General features: G+C 41.6%; 1 protein-coding gene across 1 annotated transcript in view; it reads right to left on the reverse strand.

Annotated features, from left to right (window-relative positions):
• Positions 1–291: 291 nt before the first annotated feature.
• The window catches only part of dus1l (dihydrouridine synthase 1 like), a 31,880-nt gene continuing 16,381 nt past the window's right edge, over positions 292–15,790 (reverse strand). The window contains exons 9-14 of the mRNA XM_033044573.1: positions 15,495–15,591; positions 13,954–14,042; positions 11,074–11,237; positions 6,913–6,950; positions 3,649–3,724; positions 292–2,479 (exon numbers count right to left, since the gene is read on the reverse strand). Of these exons, the coding sequence (XP_032900464.1) occupies positions 2,370–2,479; positions 3,649–3,724; positions 6,913–6,950; positions 11,074–11,237; positions 13,954–14,042; positions 15,495–15,591 (574 nt within the window). The 3' untranslated portion in view covers positions 292–2,369. The remainder of the gene's footprint in view (positions 2,480–3,648; positions 3,725–6,912; positions 6,951–11,073; positions 11,238–13,953; positions 14,043–15,494; positions 15,592–15,790) is intronic.

Here is a 15,790-nt window from a genome sequence, read left to right on the forward strand (position 1 = left end):
TACTAAAGTCCATATAGACAACATCCACTGCTTTACCCTCGTCAATTTCCCTAGTAACCTCTTCAAAAAATTCAAGAAGATTAGTCAAACATGACCTTCCAGGCACAAATCCATGTTGACTGTTCCTAATCAGACCCTGTTTATCCAGATGCTTATATATATTATCTTTAAGTATCTTTTCCATTAATTTGCCCACCACTGAAGTCAAACTAATCAAGGACAATTTTTATTTGATACATGACATTTATATTTGGACTGAAGTATTTAAAGTTGTGAAAGAACAGTTTTTCACAATGGTGCTTTAATGAAGCCCTTTGTGACAGGAAACATAGGATGGGAGATTATCTAAATGGTGGGAGCCAGGTACCTCATTCAATGATTCGCAACAAATTGTGGAAGAAACAATGATACATAAAATCGAAATTTTATGAAATAATTCAAAGGAAAATATTAGCAGTCACCAATATTACAAATTTATCATTAAACATTTCTGCCAATCTAACAACTTGTTTCCTTTAAAGTCTGCACAGAAAATATTGTTTAAAACTTACTTTTAGAAATTCCTTAATTCAGCAAATTAAGCTTTCCTTATGGCGGCTGTAACTGAAAGCCTGCGTAAAAATCAAATCAAACCTCAGACCCAGTCTTAGTATAGTCTCTTGAGCTTCCTCAAAGGCTTCATGCTCAGTTGCATTTGCCCAGATTCAAAGTGTAAGGAACAGTAAAGACCTATTGCACGTTATGGGCACGCAAGGCACAATGGGTTAGAAGCAAACGAGGAATTAGGTGGAGATCAGAAATGATTATTTGGCATTACTGTTGATCAAAACCACCCTCTCAAGGACTGTGAGGACATGCTTACATCTGGAAATACTAACGTTGCTCGTTATTTTAATGGCAAGAAACAAACTAGTGTAGAACCTGGTGAGAACTACAGCGTGTGATCAGAGAACCTCTAATAACATGAATTCAATTAAGCTACATGATTGCTGTATTCTGTACTGGTGGTGATTCACTCCAACTTCAGGGTCAAATGGATTAAAAACAAGCTTAGGCGAGAAGCGTTGACCTGCATGCATTAAATTACATTACAAAGAAGTCACTTCCAGTACAGAGAACTTCCCAGTGAATCCTATAACCGGCCATACAATACAGTCATTAATCAAACAATGTTATACAATGAAAATAAGTCAGAATAAAGACGAGTCTTTAAAGGTAAACTGCTCCATCCTTTTCCATCATAAAGATTATTTGAGAGTTACATATGCACACAGCTGCCATCTAGCAAATATATTGCAGTTGTTTTGCAGGAATTAATTGCATTCCATTTTGTAAAATATTCCAATCACTGTAATAGCAATAATTTAACTATGTACTCATTTTAAGAAGGCATATCAATTTATTTGATGCCACTCAATTTTGAGGAAATGAATTTCATTTTTTAAGCTCAGTCCTAAAAGATTTGCTCAATTATTGCAACTGGCAATGTCAGGCAGTCATCTCCATAGCGCTCTCCCCAACAGCAAAAGACAGAATCAGAGTACCTTCGAGCATTGCCTTCCAGCAGACGGTGCTGTGCGTTCCTGGCAGTGTTCGTTGAATTAGCAAGTCTTGCGCAGCGAGGCTCAAGTGAACAGTACAGCAGTGGTCACCACAGTTTCCATCACCAGCGTTTAATGTTGATCAACTCCGAGGAGATGGCAGCGGCCTCCGTCAGAATCAAGATGTCTAACTTGCTCCAAATGTCATGGGTGCATATTTAGCAGATTATCATGGATAACATTTACACACTGGAAACTTCCTTCTTGAAACCGTCTTTACGCTTTAAGGATGATGAAATGAAAATAAGCAGATGTTGGGGTTTTAGGGGTAATTTGTGACATTTGGAAACCCTTCCATCTGTTATAAACCGATTATTTTACCATTCTTTTGGATTTTATTCTCCAAAGACTACAGCAAGATAAGTACTTATTGGAAGTATATTTTTGCTGGTGGCTTCAATAGTTACTGATAAATGATCACTTTCATTTGCTTATCAGACAAGTGAGACCAAGTTTAAATGAATCAATGATAGACACAAAATGCAGGAGTAACTCTACGAGTCAGGCAGCATCTCTGCAGCAAATGGATAGGTGATGTTTTGGGTCGAGGCCCTTCTTCAGATTAGTCAACTGGGACATGGGAGTACCGTGCAAATATTGCAGCAGGATAAGTGCAGAGAGTTGACAAAAATGTTTCTCAGCATAGTTCAAAAATAATCAACACTTGAATGGTGAAAGAATTAACCTTGAGCCCTGTCTATAAAAACATGTAGGTGTGTGTACGGCAAATCAAATTCCCATGAGAAGTCAACGGGACGGACAAACTATTCACGAATCCAAACACTCATGTTTTCTGTCTCCATTCTCTCGTATTCCCTCTTCCATTAATTTCCATTTCAACCGCTTCTCGAGTTTGGTTTTGAAGAGTAACCCGTGACCTGATAAACCAAACACAAATGTATTAAAAACCATACTCTGGTAATGGAACGATCACTATCTCAGACTGTGTCACTGGAATTGGTGTATCTGTCTCTAATATAATCAAAAGTCTCGCATTTACTTTGTGTCCGTCACATAAGCAAATATTTTTAGGGAGTGATCAGAAACAAAATGGATGACAAGACCAAAGCCATACAAGGAGATGCAAATGATCAGTGAAAAGTGGACTTTGAGAAGGGTTGAAGAGGAAGAAGGCAGATTTATTGCCGGTGATGGGCTAATAGATCTATTTAAAACTATTAAACACTAGACCAAATGGCTGAAGCATACAGACCAGGTGGCTGCTATCACCAGGGCCTCACTTTCTGTGGGTTAATTACCTCCTGTTTCCTAGCTACAAAGTCTTTGTCACTTACTCCATCCATCAGCCACTCACACTCGTATCACTGGCCAGGCTTTGTCCCACAACCACCTCTCATTTCCGGCCTATTCCATCAGACTGAAAATGGGTCCTGACCTGAAATATCATCTATCCATTCCCTCCACAGATGCTGCCTGACCTGCTGAGTTCCTTCTACACTTTGTTTTAGAATATCGAACAGCACAGCACAGGAACAGGCCCTTTGGCCCACAATGTCTGTGCTGAATGATACCAAGTTAAATTGATCTCATCTGGCTGTACATGATCCATGTCCCTCTGTTCCCTTCACACACATGCCAGTGCAAAAGCCCCTTAAACGCCACTATAGTATCTGTCTCCACCACCACCCCTGGCCATGCGTTCCTGGCCTCCACCAGAAATCTTGCCATGCACATCTCCATTAAAGTTTCCCACTCTCACCTTATAGCTATGCCCTCTAGTGCTGGGACATTTCCACATTGGGGAAAAAAGGAAACTGTCTACCCTATCTATGACTTTGATAATTGTACATACAACTTACTCTGTGGTCTCTGAAAAGAGCTTTCAAATTCAAAATGCAGAAGAAGATGTGAAAAGTGGATGATTGTAACTTTGATGAATTTTTATAGAGGGAGGTGGGGGCGACCAGACATCTCTACCTTGACGTGGAATGTTAACTCTGTCTGCCTTCACAGGCGCTGCTTAATTTGATGTATTTTCACTTTGTGAATTCTATACCAGGTTGTACAGTCCTCAGCGTTTACTCACCTACACAGTCAGCCAACTCTTTGAAAGCTTTCTTCTTACAGCATCCACGACACAAGTTGAAAATACATTTTGTTCCCTAGATTTAGAAAATACACATTGAAATGTCAATGGTTGATTTCACTTATTAAATTAAAAGTTCTGCAAACACCAAAATAACTAGCCCTGATTTCCACTTGAAGGCTCACCATCACCATCATCGTAAATACAACGCAACTATTACACATGTTCATCCCCAACTGTCCTACTGTTAGAACGCAGAAACACGGTCCTGCAGGTGCTGGTTTATACCAAAGGAAGACAGTAGGGGTGCAGTGACAGGAGTGACTTAGGCATTCAGTGACAGCCGACATAATATATAGGTGATGTTTCGGGTTGGGACCCTCCTTCAAATTGAGGAAGAGTCCTGACCCAAAATGTCACCCATCCTTTTTCTCCAGAGCTGAGTTACTTCAGCACTTTGTGTCTATTTTTTGCTCTGTTATGTTCTTTGACCATAAGCCAAACTAGGAATTTAAATGAGATGTAAAGTACACTAGACTGGAGTGATATATTTTTTAAGAAGTGTATAAACCCAAATACTCAGTCAGTCACCCACAAAGTAGATTTTGTTCAGTTACAATTAAATGTAAGTGGTACATCCGATCAAGGGGATGTACAGTCCCAAGGATTAGAAATGAATCCCGTAAACCACTGCCTAAGGTTTTTCCCCGGAACTCTACATATTGGCCGTTCCTTTCAGAAATTGTTAAGTGAAGCCCAAACAAAAAATAATAGTGCACAAAGACAAAACCAATGCCCCCAAGAAGGGAAGACACTTCCTGAACCTGGATGTTACATTAAAAAAAACTGTAAAATGGAAGGGACACTGGGCCAAAATAAAAGCCAAAGTCAATGTTTGAAGCTGTCAGAGATGACTGACTTTGTTGCTTGTGGATATAATACAGACTTTAACATGATTTATCTACTGCACAGACACAGCAGTAAACTTCACACATCTGCTATCGGGTAATTCCGTGTGCTTAGTTTTAAGAGTAGGGTTTCAACCAGAATCACTGACCTTTCTTTTCTCATCACTCGCTATTATGACACAACCATTAAGGATGGGAATAATGATGATGATACTGAGAAGTGATTTAAAAGAGCCTGCAGTGCTGGCAAGGAATACTCTTAAAACCGAGACCAATCAGGACTCTCAATGTGCAACGCTTCCAACCAGCAGTGATTGGAGAATTGTAGCAGCGTGCAGCTTTACAGTCAGCGGTCGTTTGTCAGCTTTAAAGCTGTCTCTAGATTCATCAGTGTTCAGATGTAATGATGCCACAAACATCATCATGCAGTCTATAAAGTTCAGCAAAATCAAAAAATACAACATAGTATTCCTGAAAAGTGACCCACGCCCCAACCGGCCCGTTTTTCACACTGTTCATGCTGCAGAATTGTTAAGCCTTTTCAACCTTCAAGAAAATTGATTTTTATTTCAGTGTATTACGTGAAATTGGAGAATTCAATGTTTATACTGTTGCACCGAGTAGAATGTGAGGTGCTGTTCCTCCAGTTTGCGAGTGGCCTCATTCTGGCAATGGAGGAGGAGGCCCAGGACAGAAAGGCCAGTATGGGAAAGCAAATGAGAGTTGAAATGGTTAGCAGCCGTGGTAGACCGATGCTAGTGTTTGGCAAAACGGTCGCGAGTCTACACTTGGTGGGTCAATAGGCGTATAGCTGGACCCTTGGGCACGTTTACCTTTTATTTATCCTTATCGGGAAGCAAGAGATGAACGGCAGCCATCCACAAGTCACCTGCTGTGATCAGCCAGATTAGGGAGGTACACATCAGAATCCACACCTCGTTCATTATCTCACAAAATTAACTATTAAGCCCAAGAGGTTGTTATCAAAGCATTGATATCAAATTAAACTAATCATTCAATTCAACCTGTTTTGTTGTTGGAAGTATCCCGCTCCACTAACCAGTATTTGATTTAGATTTTCCTCAAGTTCACTTTATTAAATGGTGTGTGCCATAACATTTTGAAAGGGGATGGAAGAACAAGGTAACATATAAAAGTGCAATTAATGTGACAGACAACAAGTTAACATTTTGAAAACTAAATTTAGGAAAAACATATCTAAATCTGTTTATTTTAGAAAGCCCAGAAGAAATATGGGTTTGCAAATTAATGAGTTTATGACCATTCATTCTATATGTGAAGCAAATGGAACATTTTTTTTCATATTCATTTTCTTTAAAAAATTTAAAACAGCTGCACAAGCATCAAATCATAATAAGTTTCAAAAAGGGAGAAACACCCAGGTTTGAACATTGTAAATGAGCAACAATTTGGTTAGGCTCTGGCTATAATCCTTTAGGGCACAGAATCAAACACATAGCTCTCCAACAGCAGCCTAAATCAACAAAGACCCACACCACCCTGGCCACACTCCCATCGCGCTGCTACCACTGGGAAGAAGGAACAGGAATCTGAAAAATGTGACCTCCAGATTCAGGAACCGCTTCTTCCCCACAACCATCAGGCTGTTGAACACTGCACAATACTAATCTCAGCAACCGTGATCTTCTCTGGACTGGGTCTTCTATGCACTACTGACTTTGGTTTTGCACTATTATGGTTACCTGGTATTATGGTTTATTGTATTATTGATTATTACATAATTATCTGTACGTTATTGTGTCCAGGACCTCGTAAAGCTGCAGCAAGTAAGAATGTTATTGTTCTGTTGCCGGTATATATGGCAATTAAACTTTCTTGACTCAAACTTGTGATCTATCACCATGCGGATAAGAGCAGTCGGTATTTGGGGACATTACCACTTGCAGGTTCACTAGCAGATCAGACACATCCGAGCATGAAGAAATACAAGGTAGACAAAAATGCTGGAGAAACTCAGCAGGTGAGGCAGCATGTATGGAGCAAAGGAATAGGTGACATTTTGGGTTGAGACCCTTCTTCAGACTGTCACCTATTCCTTCGCTCCATAGATACTGCCTCACCCGCTGAGTTTCTCCAGCATTTTTGTCTACCTTCGATTTTTTCAGCATCTGCAGTTATTTCTTAAACATGAAGAAATACAAGTTCCTTCTTCATCAGTCCCATCACCTGTCCCAACAGTTTCATGGAAGCACCATCACTAGAAGCAGTGCAGTGGCCCACAGCCAATTTCATGAAGGTAACTAGAGACACCCAACAACAGATGAACTCACCAGGAATACACACACCTTGAAAAATGGACAAGAGAACATCTTACCTTTGGATTCCCACACTGTTCACATTTCACATATTTAGCTGAAAGTTAAGAAAAATAAAGTTAAAAGGAGCTGTATTCCATCAGACATTTAGCTAATTCAGCAGAACTCTTGACAATATGGTTGCCCAATGTTAAAACAGATGCATTTTTAGGGCAGTTCCAATAACATTTATAGTTCCGATTCTATGGTGTAAATAAAATCTCCATTACATTTCACCTCCCCAATAATGATCCAGTGTCAGCTTGAAAAGAAGCAATCTATTCTGGATCTGCAGATCCATAATTAATATTCCAAATATTAATCACGTTAGATCCCTCCTCTTCCAGCACACAATACATCCTGTGGTACAGTGAAACATATTTGGTTTGTCCAAATGATGGCAAGGCTAATTGCATTCACTGTTATTAATGAGCAAATAAATACTGGGTAGATCAAATTCATTATCTTTTGTCTTCTCTCCTTCTTCTTCTTGCGTATGGCGTGCACAGCCTAAAGTTGTACGACAACTTGTTCTATTTGATCTTATTTGATTGTGCACGCCGGGTTGATTACATTCGTCGAAACAGGGCGGACCACGTGAAGGTTGCAATCTCCCACCCCTTCTCTCCTTCTTCTTCTAGTCAGACACTCAACCAACCATTTTGAAACTGACTCAAGAAACTGCAGATGCTGGAATTTTGAACTTTGAGGTGGAACAGTACCGACCTGTCGTAGTCTGAGGGAAAATCTAAGTCCAGTTCAAACGACTCTTCTCACTTTGTGTATGGATATATTTTTGATCACTCCTTTGATATCCCACTTTATGGTCATTCAAATTGACACACCGGCTAGCACTCATTCTGACAGGCAGGACTCATGAGGACTATGTGGAGCTTTTGAAATGAGTTTACTGCTGAATGTTATCACAATGCCAGTGGCTGTAAAATCAGGCCGTGGGGACCATTGAAACAAGGCTCAAAACAAGAGATTAATTTGGCTTTTATAACATCTGGAGGAAAGTACAAAATAAAATCAGGTAGTTAGTTAAGAATCTGTCCAGGATATCAGAGGCTGTATTTGCAGTTTTGCAAACCCCATTAGAAATAGGATAAAGCATGGCAAGATGCAGTGCAGGGAGAGTGGGGTGGGAAAGGAGTGAGCATAGGTAGGAGTAATAGCAGTTCATTGGCCTCTCAAGCCCGCTTCACAATTCAGTAAGATAATGGTTAATCACCTCAACAAACCGTTTCTTGTCCTATCCTTCGATTCTTCTAATATCCAGAAATGTATCAATCTCAGTTTTGAATGCAATCAATGACTAAGGCACCTCAAGTTTCTTGTGCAAAGTTCCAAAGATTCACCACCCTCAGTGAGGAGATTTCTCTTGATTTCAATTGTACATCACCAACTGCATTCTTTGGTACTATATGCCCCAGTTGTTAACATACTTTTTTGTGTGGGGGGTGGGGGGGGGGGGGGGAAGGGGGAAACTGCCTTTCAGGGTCCCTACCTGGTCGGAGAGGCAGCTTTTCTCCGGGCTGCAGCTTCGACCCGTTCTCGCGGCCTACCAGCGGGCCTGGAGCGGCGTTTCCTGTCGCGGACCGCCAGAACCTCGGCTTCGGCGGCGGCACAGCGCTGGAGCGCTATCGTGGAGCGGGCGATGCCTTGCCTGGGTCGCCGCGCTGGAGCTGAGACCGCCGGGAACAACATCGCGGAGCTACGGGACTGTGGAGCGGCCAGCTGCGGGCGGCGGCGCCGAACTTTACACCGGGAGCCTGGGATCTCGAGACGAGATCGCCAGTTGTGGACCTCCATCCGGTGCGGCCTTGTCGGCTTTGGAAGCCGCGGCCTCCAGTACGGAGACGGCCGTTCCAGGGTTCCCATGCCGCTGGGAGGACACTCCCGACGCCGGAGCAACATCACCCGGCGAGAACGGCCAGGAACATCGGGCCTCCGTAGAGGCAACTGTGGAGGCCTCAATAGGCCCGACTATGGGTGAACTGGGGTTGGGGACTGGACTTTGTGCTTTCCCTCATGGTGGGAGCCATTGTGGGGGGATGTTCTTTGTGTTTAAGACTCTCATTGGTGTTATATCTGTATTCTTTTGTGTGCTGCAAAATGGCAAAAAGCATTTCACTTCATTACACCTCGGTGTATGTGAATGTGACTAATAAAAACCTTTGAATACTTTGAAGTGGAAATATCTATGCTGTTGAACCCTCTACATTACTAAGAAGTCTCCAAGATCCTCTCTGTAACACTAGTGTATAGTAACCTAGCCTACCCAATACCTCCTCATATCAGGGAGGCACAAGTTATCCACTTTGGCGGCAAAAACAAGGGGGCAGATTATTATCTCAATGGGGTTAGGTTAGGTAAGGGGGAGGTACAGCGAGACCTGGGTGTCCTTGTACACCGGTCATTGAAAGCTGGCGTGCAGGTACAGCAGGCAGTGAAGAAAGCTAATGGAATGTTGGCCTTCATAACAAGAGGATTTCAGTATAGGAGTAAAGAGGTTCTTCTGCAGTTGTATAGGGCTCTGGTGAGTATTGTGTACAGTTTTGGTCTCCTAATTTGAGGAAGAACATCCTTGTGATTGAGGCAGTGCAGCGTAAGTTCACGAGATTGATCCCTGGGATGGCGGGACTGTCATATGAGGAAAGATTGAAAAGACTAGGCTTGTATTCACTGGAGTTTAGAAGGATGAGGGGGCTCTTATAGAAACATATAAAATTATAAAAGGATTGGACAAGCTAGATGCAGGAAAAATGTTCCGAATGTTGGGCGAGTCCAGAACCAGGGGCCACAGTCTTAGAATAAAGGGGAGGTCATTTAAGACTGAGGTGAGAAAAAACTTTTTCACCCAGAGAGTTGTGAATTTTTGGAATTCCCTGCCACAGAGGGCAGTGGAGGCCAAATCACTGGATGGATTTAAGAGAGTTAGATGGAGCTAGTGGAGTCAAGGGATATGGGGAGAAGGCAGGCTCGGGTTATAGATAGGGGACGATCAGCCATGATCACAATGAATGGCGGTGCTGGCTCAAAGGGCCGAATGGCCTCCTCCTGCACCTATTTTCTATGTTTCTAAGACTACAGACATTGGAATCTGTAGTAATGGCCCTTAAAAGCAGACTGATAGACATGCTGCCATGTTACTGTGCCATGATCTTTAATCGTGTGGCATGAGAAAGGACTGAGATACATAATGAGGCTAGAACAGCGTAATGAACTACATAATCTTCCTTTAAGGCTGATATCTTATATTTTGTGCAATTAAAATGCTTTAGCAGGATGTATTGGGATATGGGGAGAAGGCAGGCATGGGTTATTGATAGGGACGATCAGCCATGATCACAATGAATGGCGGTGCTGGCTCGAAGGGCCGAATGGCCTCCTCCTGCACCTAGTTTCTATGTTTCTATGTATTACGTGTGGAAATACAGTCAAATCCTTTATAGATTCAATGGACAACAACCTGCCGGGCCAAGCAAGGATCACAACACTGGGAAACAACAACCATTTGCTTTTTTGCTCCAACTCATGATATTATTTAGTTTAGACACCAAATGCTGGAATAACTCAACAGGTTAGGCAGCATCTCTGGAGAAAAGGAATAGGTGACATTTTGGCTCGAGACCCTTCCTCAGACTCCTCTTCTCGACCCGAAACGCCACCTATTCCTTTTCTCCAGAGATGCTGCCTGACCCGCTGAGTTACTCCACCATTTTGTGTCTATATTCGGTATAAACCAGCATCTGCAGTTCCTTTCTACGCATATTATTTAGTTTAGTTTATTGTAATGTGTACCGAGGTACAGTGAAAAGCTTTTGTTGTATGCTAACCAGTCAGCGGAAAGACTAGTTAGCATGATTCCAATTGAGCCATACACAGTGTACAGATACATGATAAAGGGAATAACATTTAATGCAAGATTAGGTCCAGTAAAGTCTGATTAACACTAGACCGAAGGTCTCCAGTGAGGTAAATGGCAGCTCAGGACTGCTCTCTTGTTGTTGATAGGATATTTATGGAGTTTTGTGCTGTAACTGCAGACTATGAATAAGCCAATTTGAAGTGTGTTCTGATCAATGGGCTGGTGGCAATAGCCGGTGTGATCATTCACCGCATTTATCTATAAAATTGAGCACATTTTCCCACAATTGCCAAATTAGTAAACTTACGTTTCACTGAGGTATCAAAGTTTTTTTTGGGATTCCGAGCTTTCTTTTTTTGTTTATTCTTTGAAAGGAATTCAAGGTTTCCATCCTCCTCTTCCAGAGCTCTTTTCCCAGTGGATTTCCCACCAGTTGGGTGTTCTCCATTCTGAGAGTTAATATCCTTGGGTCTGTCAAGCAAAACAAAAATAATACTTATTTTAAGTTATTAAGTCATATGTTAAAGAGATTGTCCCTTAAATATAACCAAGAACATCAGTGTACAACATAGATTCAAGGAACCTGCTTCAAACTTGAAACGTCACATATTCATTTTCTCCAGAAATACTGCCTGACCCGCTGAGTTACTCTAGCATTTGGTATCTATTTTGGTATAGAAACATAGAAAATAGGTACAGGAGTAGGCCATTCCGCCCTCCAACCCTTCAATCATGGCTGATCATCCAAAATCAATACCCCATTCCTGCTTTTCCCCCCATAGCTCTTGATTCCATTAGCCCCAAGAGATATATCTGACTCTCTCTTGAATACATCTATAAACCAGCATCTGCAGTTCCTTTAAGAAACCAACATTTGGCTCATAACCCCCAAAGCCCTTCCTGCCATATTCTGTCCAAATATCTTTTAAAAGTAGTAATTGAATCCATTTCTGTAACTTCCCATGACAGCTCATTCCAGATACGGACTACCCTCTAATCGGGTAGTCTCTCACCTTAAACTTATCTATATTACTAAAAGTCTGATCTTGACCACTTTTGGCTCACTGTGCTGCGATTTCTGAGAGAACGCCGCCACCTACGGCCATCATTTTTGGCCACCTCACTCAGAGCCCTCCGGCGCCTTCTGGGCCCATCGATGAAAAATCAGAGAGATATTAATGTTTTTTAAAAATTAACCATTCTCTCTGCTGCCCCTGCTGGAGGGAGGGGGAGGGACTATAAAACCAGGAAGTGGTGTGCCTCACTCAGTCTCTGCAAGATGGAGGAAGCCAGAGGGTCATGTCTCTCTGAGCTCTGAATAACACTGAACACATGTCTACTCAACTGTGAGTGTCCTTAATGTGGTTTGAAAATGAAAATATGGTTGGTCTGAAGTAAAAATGCACTGCAAATGGTTGTTTGGGTTGAAGTAAAAATGCACTGCAAATGGTTGTTTGGGTTGAAGTAATTGGTGGAGAGGTGGAATTGGTGGAGAGGTGGGATATTGCGTCGGGGGACCAGCCCTCCCGTGTGAACATGGGACCCAACGGGTCCCACTTAGTCTAGTAACCTTTAGTTTTGTAATCCTCTACCCTGGGAAAAAGACTGTGAGTGTGCACTTTATCAATGCCCATCATGATCTTGTAGACCTCAGCAAGGTGACCCACACTTCACTCAGCTGCTTGTAGGTATAAGACACAAATAGAAAACCATCACGAGTACAAAACCTACGCACTCAGAGGCCACAAAGGTGACCGTGTTAGGAGTTACAAACTGATAGCTCTTTGCTGAAAACTTTCATGTTAAAGACCAATATTTTAATTTAAATAACAAACATTTTCTACTCAGCAAATTCCATTAACTACATTCCTAAATCTTTATGAAATATGTTCAAAATATTGTCTAAAATAAATATATTGCAGGGAGAATATTGAGAAGAAAGCAGTTTAAAAAAAACGCAGAATTTATGGGTATTCAGCACGCTGTTGATTTCACTGGATCCCATTTCCATAAAACACCTCAATTGTCCACCTCATGACAAAGGCAAGTAAACATTTAAGGTTGAGGTTTATTACTGTCACGTGTACCGAGCTACAGTGAAATGCTTTGTTTTGCATGCGATCCAATCAGATAATGCCATATATAAATACAATCAAGTCAAACTCAAGTACTCTCAGCATCGTAGTGCACCAGTTCCAGAGACAAAGTCCAATGTCTGCAATGGGGTAGAGGTGAATCAGACAGTACCCTAGCTAATGGAAGGACCATTCTGAAGACTGATAGCAGAGAGGAAGATTATGTTCCTGAGTCTGGTGGTGCCCCTTTTCAAGCTTCTGTACCATCTACCCGATGTGAGAGGGGAGAACAAGTATTTGATTAGTGAAGATATACACAAAACACTGGAGTACCTCAGTGGGTCAGGTAACATCTCTGGACATCAGGGATAGGTGACTTTTCAGGTCACCCACACCCTGTATTCCATTCTCCCTCCTTCTAATCCACCAAGTTTCTCTCAACATCCTTTCTCTAACAAGATCTCGTTACCTAGTTTTGTAACCATCTGGCCATCACCCCCATAGTTAACCCACCTATCCTCACCTACAACAGATTCCATCTGCCTATCAATTAATTTTTTACCGTGAAGATCGGAGAGAAGCAGCTGCCAGAAGCAGCGTGAGTGAGTATAGGCTGAAAGAAGATGTCAGAGTGAATGAAGATGTCAGAGGGAACGAAGATTTAAAAAGAGCGTCAAAGGCCCAGGTTCGAGTAATTTACAAATTACTCCAAAAGTAGTTGATTAGGTAGCAGATACAAATAGGTGCAGCTGTAGCGGAGCGGTCTTGTTGAGGTGAAGTGCCTTGGTGAGTAAAGTGCCAGTCTTTGGCTCGAGAATCTTTAGTGAGGAGGCTGAGGCGAGGGGACTACACTCAAAGGTGGAGAAGGTGAGAGGCACAACCATTAGTCTACTTCAAAGATGCTGTCTGACCCACTGAGTTCCTCCAACACTTTGTGTTTTGCTCAAGATTCCAGCATCTGCAGTTCCTTGTGTCTATAAACATGCCTGGCAGTGTAATCGCTAAACATGTAGCAAAGCTATTCAACTTGTTGTTGATAGGTTTCCTTGGATACAGACACTCACAGATAATCCTCAAATGTGTAAGTAATTTAAGTACAATTTCTTGCTCACCCTGGTCGAACATATGGTTGACAAATCCAATGAGGAAGAGGCAAATGATTTTCTCTGGCTTCTGATTCCTTTAAATTAGATATTTCATCCTACAGAAATCAGGAAATAACTATAAACAATAATATTTACTTGCGTACATTTTTCCATAGAACAAATGCAAGAAAAAAAACCTTAAATTCTGCAAGTGTTTATTCCTAAACAAGCTAATATAATCCTAATAGTAGACTATTTATAATGGGCAAATCACATCAGCGCCTCTACTACTGAGAAGATTATGGGCAGTCGGTTTGTCAAGGAGGACTCTCTCTAACTTCTACAGGTGCACGGTGCATGCTGACCGGTTGCATCGTGGCTTGGTTCGGCAACTTGAGCGCCCTGGAGAGGAAAAGACTACAAAAAGTAGTAAACGCTGCCCGACCAGGTTCAGGAATAGCTACTTCCCCACAGCCATCAGGCTATTAAACCTGGCTTGGACAAAACTCTGAACATTAATAGCCCAATATCTGTTATTTGCACTTTATCAGTTTATTTATTCATGTGTGTATATATTTATATAATGGTATATGGACACACTGATCTGTTTTGTAGCCAATGCCTACTATGTTCTGTTGTGCTGAAGCAAAGCAAGAATGTCATTGTCCTATCAGGGACACATGACAATAAACTCTCTTGAATCTTGAAATCTTAAAATCTGTCTCTTGATTGAGTGACGTTCACTCAACTTACAAACAGGTAAATACCTTCACAATAACCCCTCTATATTCGGGCAGCAACTCCCCATCAATACTAACATAAATGACTCTTCCCTCCCCCTAAGATGTTACATTCCCAAATTGGACTCAAAATTGTTTGGGTTTTTTTCCTGATCCTAATGTCAGAATTCCCTGAGTAGAGGATTTAAAAACTAGAGGAAATGGGGACAAGGTGTGAAAGGAGAGATTTAAGGGCAACTCAGGGGTAATATTTTTAATCTGAAGGTGGTCAGTATCTGGAATGAACTGCCAAAGCAGTGGATATAATTACGACTTTCAAAATCCATTTGGACAGAAGGGTCTCAACCCGAAACGCCGTCCATTCCTTCTCTCCAGAGATGCTGCCTCACCCGCTGAGTTACTCCAGCATTTTGTGTCTATCTTCGATTTAAAACAGCATCTGCATTTCTTTCTTTAACATTTGGACAGATATGTGGATAGGAAAGATTTTGAAAAATATTGGCCAAATGAGACTGACCCAGTATACCAACTGGGTCAGAACGGGGAAGATGGGGCTAAAGGGCCTGTTTCAATTCTGTACAGTTGAGTGACTCGAACACAGTGTGTTGTTCTTAACGTTCCTGTATCAATCAGCAATACTTAATCTAGACAATCAGGTTAATTGTTACGTCTTCCTTTCATGACCATATAAACAAACTCCAGAACCTATGCACATGCCACTTGAACTATTTTCTCTCTGGCCTAACATACTTCTGAAATAATTTCTTTTCTGGTGACAAAGCGACCCACCAGAAAGGTCAAAGTGATAGTGTAACTGAGTTTGCATACCTGGCACCTCCGTTTAAGTTCTCTGTTGACTTCTACAATGGCATCTACAGTTTTCACTTTTGCTAATTCCTCTCTCAATTCATGGTAAACCTGTAGCCTGTGAAAAACAAAGACCTCTGTTGAGTAAAATTACATTAGGGTGCCTGATAACAAACAGGACATTCCAACAAAAATGTTTCAATTTAAAAATGTATTCGCTAGTCCAACTGTAAAGCTTTTAAAGACAATGAAAACAGATAAAAAATACTGCACAGCCTCAAAATCTCTCCTTGTTGTGAATGGTACAATCGGTACAA

The sequence above is a fragment of the Amblyraja radiata genome, chromosome 26 (assembly GCF_010909765.2).
Source record: "Amblyraja radiata isolate CabotCenter1 chromosome 26, sAmbRad1.1.pri, whole genome shotgun sequence".
Classification (NCBI taxonomy): Eukaryota; Metazoa; Chordata; class Chondrichthyes; order Rajiformes; family Rajidae; genus Amblyraja; species Amblyraja radiata.